This window comes from Phaethon lepturus, unplaced genomic scaffold (assembly GCF_000687285.1).
Source record: "Phaethon lepturus isolate BGI_N335 unplaced genomic scaffold, ASM68728v1 scaffold37011, whole genome shotgun sequence".
In the NCBI taxonomy this organism is placed as follows: Eukaryota; Metazoa; Chordata; class Aves; order Phaethontiformes; family Phaethontidae; genus Phaethon; species Phaethon lepturus.
Window position 1 is genome coordinate 755 of NW_010520437.1, and position 1,321 is coordinate 2,075.

General features: G+C 64.8%; 1 protein-coding gene across 1 annotated transcript in view; it reads right to left on the bottom strand.

Annotated features, from left to right (window-relative positions):
• ERCC1 (excision repair cross-complementation group 1) overlaps positions 1-1,284 on the bottom strand; it is a gene marked incomplete at its 5' end in the record, with an annotated part of 1,497 nt that extends 213 nt beyond the window's left edge. Inside the window, 6 exons of the mRNA XM_010297388.1 lie at positions 43-161; positions 249-348; positions 437-513; positions 823-922; positions 1,002-1,116; positions 1,263-1,284. Of these exons, the coding sequence (XP_010295690.1) occupies positions 43-161; positions 249-348; positions 437-513; positions 823-922; positions 1,002-1,116; positions 1,263-1,284 (533 nt within the window). The remainder of the gene's footprint in view (positions 1-42; positions 162-248; positions 349-436; positions 514-822; positions 923-1,001; positions 1,117-1,262) is intronic.
• Positions 1,285-1,321: the final 37 nt, after the last annotated feature.

Here is a 1,321-nt window from a genome sequence, read left to right on the forward strand (position 1 = left end):
GAGGGGCTTAGGGGGCAGGCGAGGGGCTCAGGGACATGTCACTGTCCCCAGTGTGCCCCAGGGAAGGTGGCAGGTCCCCGCAAACTCACCCCAAAGGCAGTGAGGAGGCTGAGCGCATCTGTCTTGTTCACCGACTTGACACTGGTCAGGCAGTCAGTCATCTGCAGGTGATGGGATCGGGGAGTGTCAGAGGAGCCTCGGAGTCCTCAGGGTCCCCAAACTGGGGTGTGGGGAGGGGCGTAGCTCACCCGGGAGAGGAAATCCTGCTCTACCCGCTCCTTCAGCAGGTCAGGCGGCTTCTGCTCATAGGCCTTGTAGGTCTCCAAGTACCGCCCGGCCTCCTCGGGGCTGGGGAGGGCACAGGGAGTGGGTAGGGGGCTGGGGGGCCACCCACAGGTGACAGCAGGGTCTCCCATGGACTTGGGACAGCCCCTACCTCCAGGCCACCAGGAGGGTGCAGTCAGCCAGGATGCAAATCTTCGCCAGTTCTTTCAGTGCCTGGTGCGGATCCTTCTGCAGTGGGGCAGAGCCAAGGGGAGGGGGAGGACAGGAGAGGGAGGGGATAGGGACCAGAGGTGACCAGGAGAGCAATGGGCTGGGGATGGAGGGGACACGGGGACTGAGAGAGCGAGGAGACATGGACGGAGGGGACACAGGGACCGGGAGAGTGAGGGTACAGGGCTGAGGGGGCAGAGGGACCAGGGGAGTGAGAAGCTGGGGACAGAAGAGCCCGAAGAGCGAGGGGACAGAGACTAGAGGTAACCAGGAGAGGGAGGGGACGGCAACAGAGGGAGCACAGCGAGGGGACAGGGAGCCTCTCACCACATCAACCTGGAGCAGCAGCAGCTGCAGCCTGTAGCTCCTGCCCAGGTGCCGCAGGCGGTCATGGATGTAGCCGGGGTTGAGGTGGTGGTACCGCAGGCTGGTGGGGGACGGTGAGGATGGGGTGACACTGAGGGGACCCCACAGACCCCTGGGAACCCCCAGGAGCCCCAGCTCACCTCAGGAAGAGGGCACAGGTGCTCTGGCCCAGCACATAGTCAGGGACGATGTCACCAAACTCCCAGGGGACATTGCGGACGAACTTCAGCACCGGGTTGCCCCGCTGTGGCGAGAGGGCAGTGGGTCAGGGACCCCTAGAGAAGCCAAGACAGTCCCCTCTCATGTCCCGGGGCGGGGGCAGAGCATGTGCCTGTGTGCCCCAAGACTTTTGGAGATGGTCCTCCCGTGCCCCAGGACTCCAGTGGATGGGTACCCTCAGCCCACAATACTGGAGGACAGTCCCCCCCATGCCCCAGGACGGCCCTCGTGCCCACCCCGG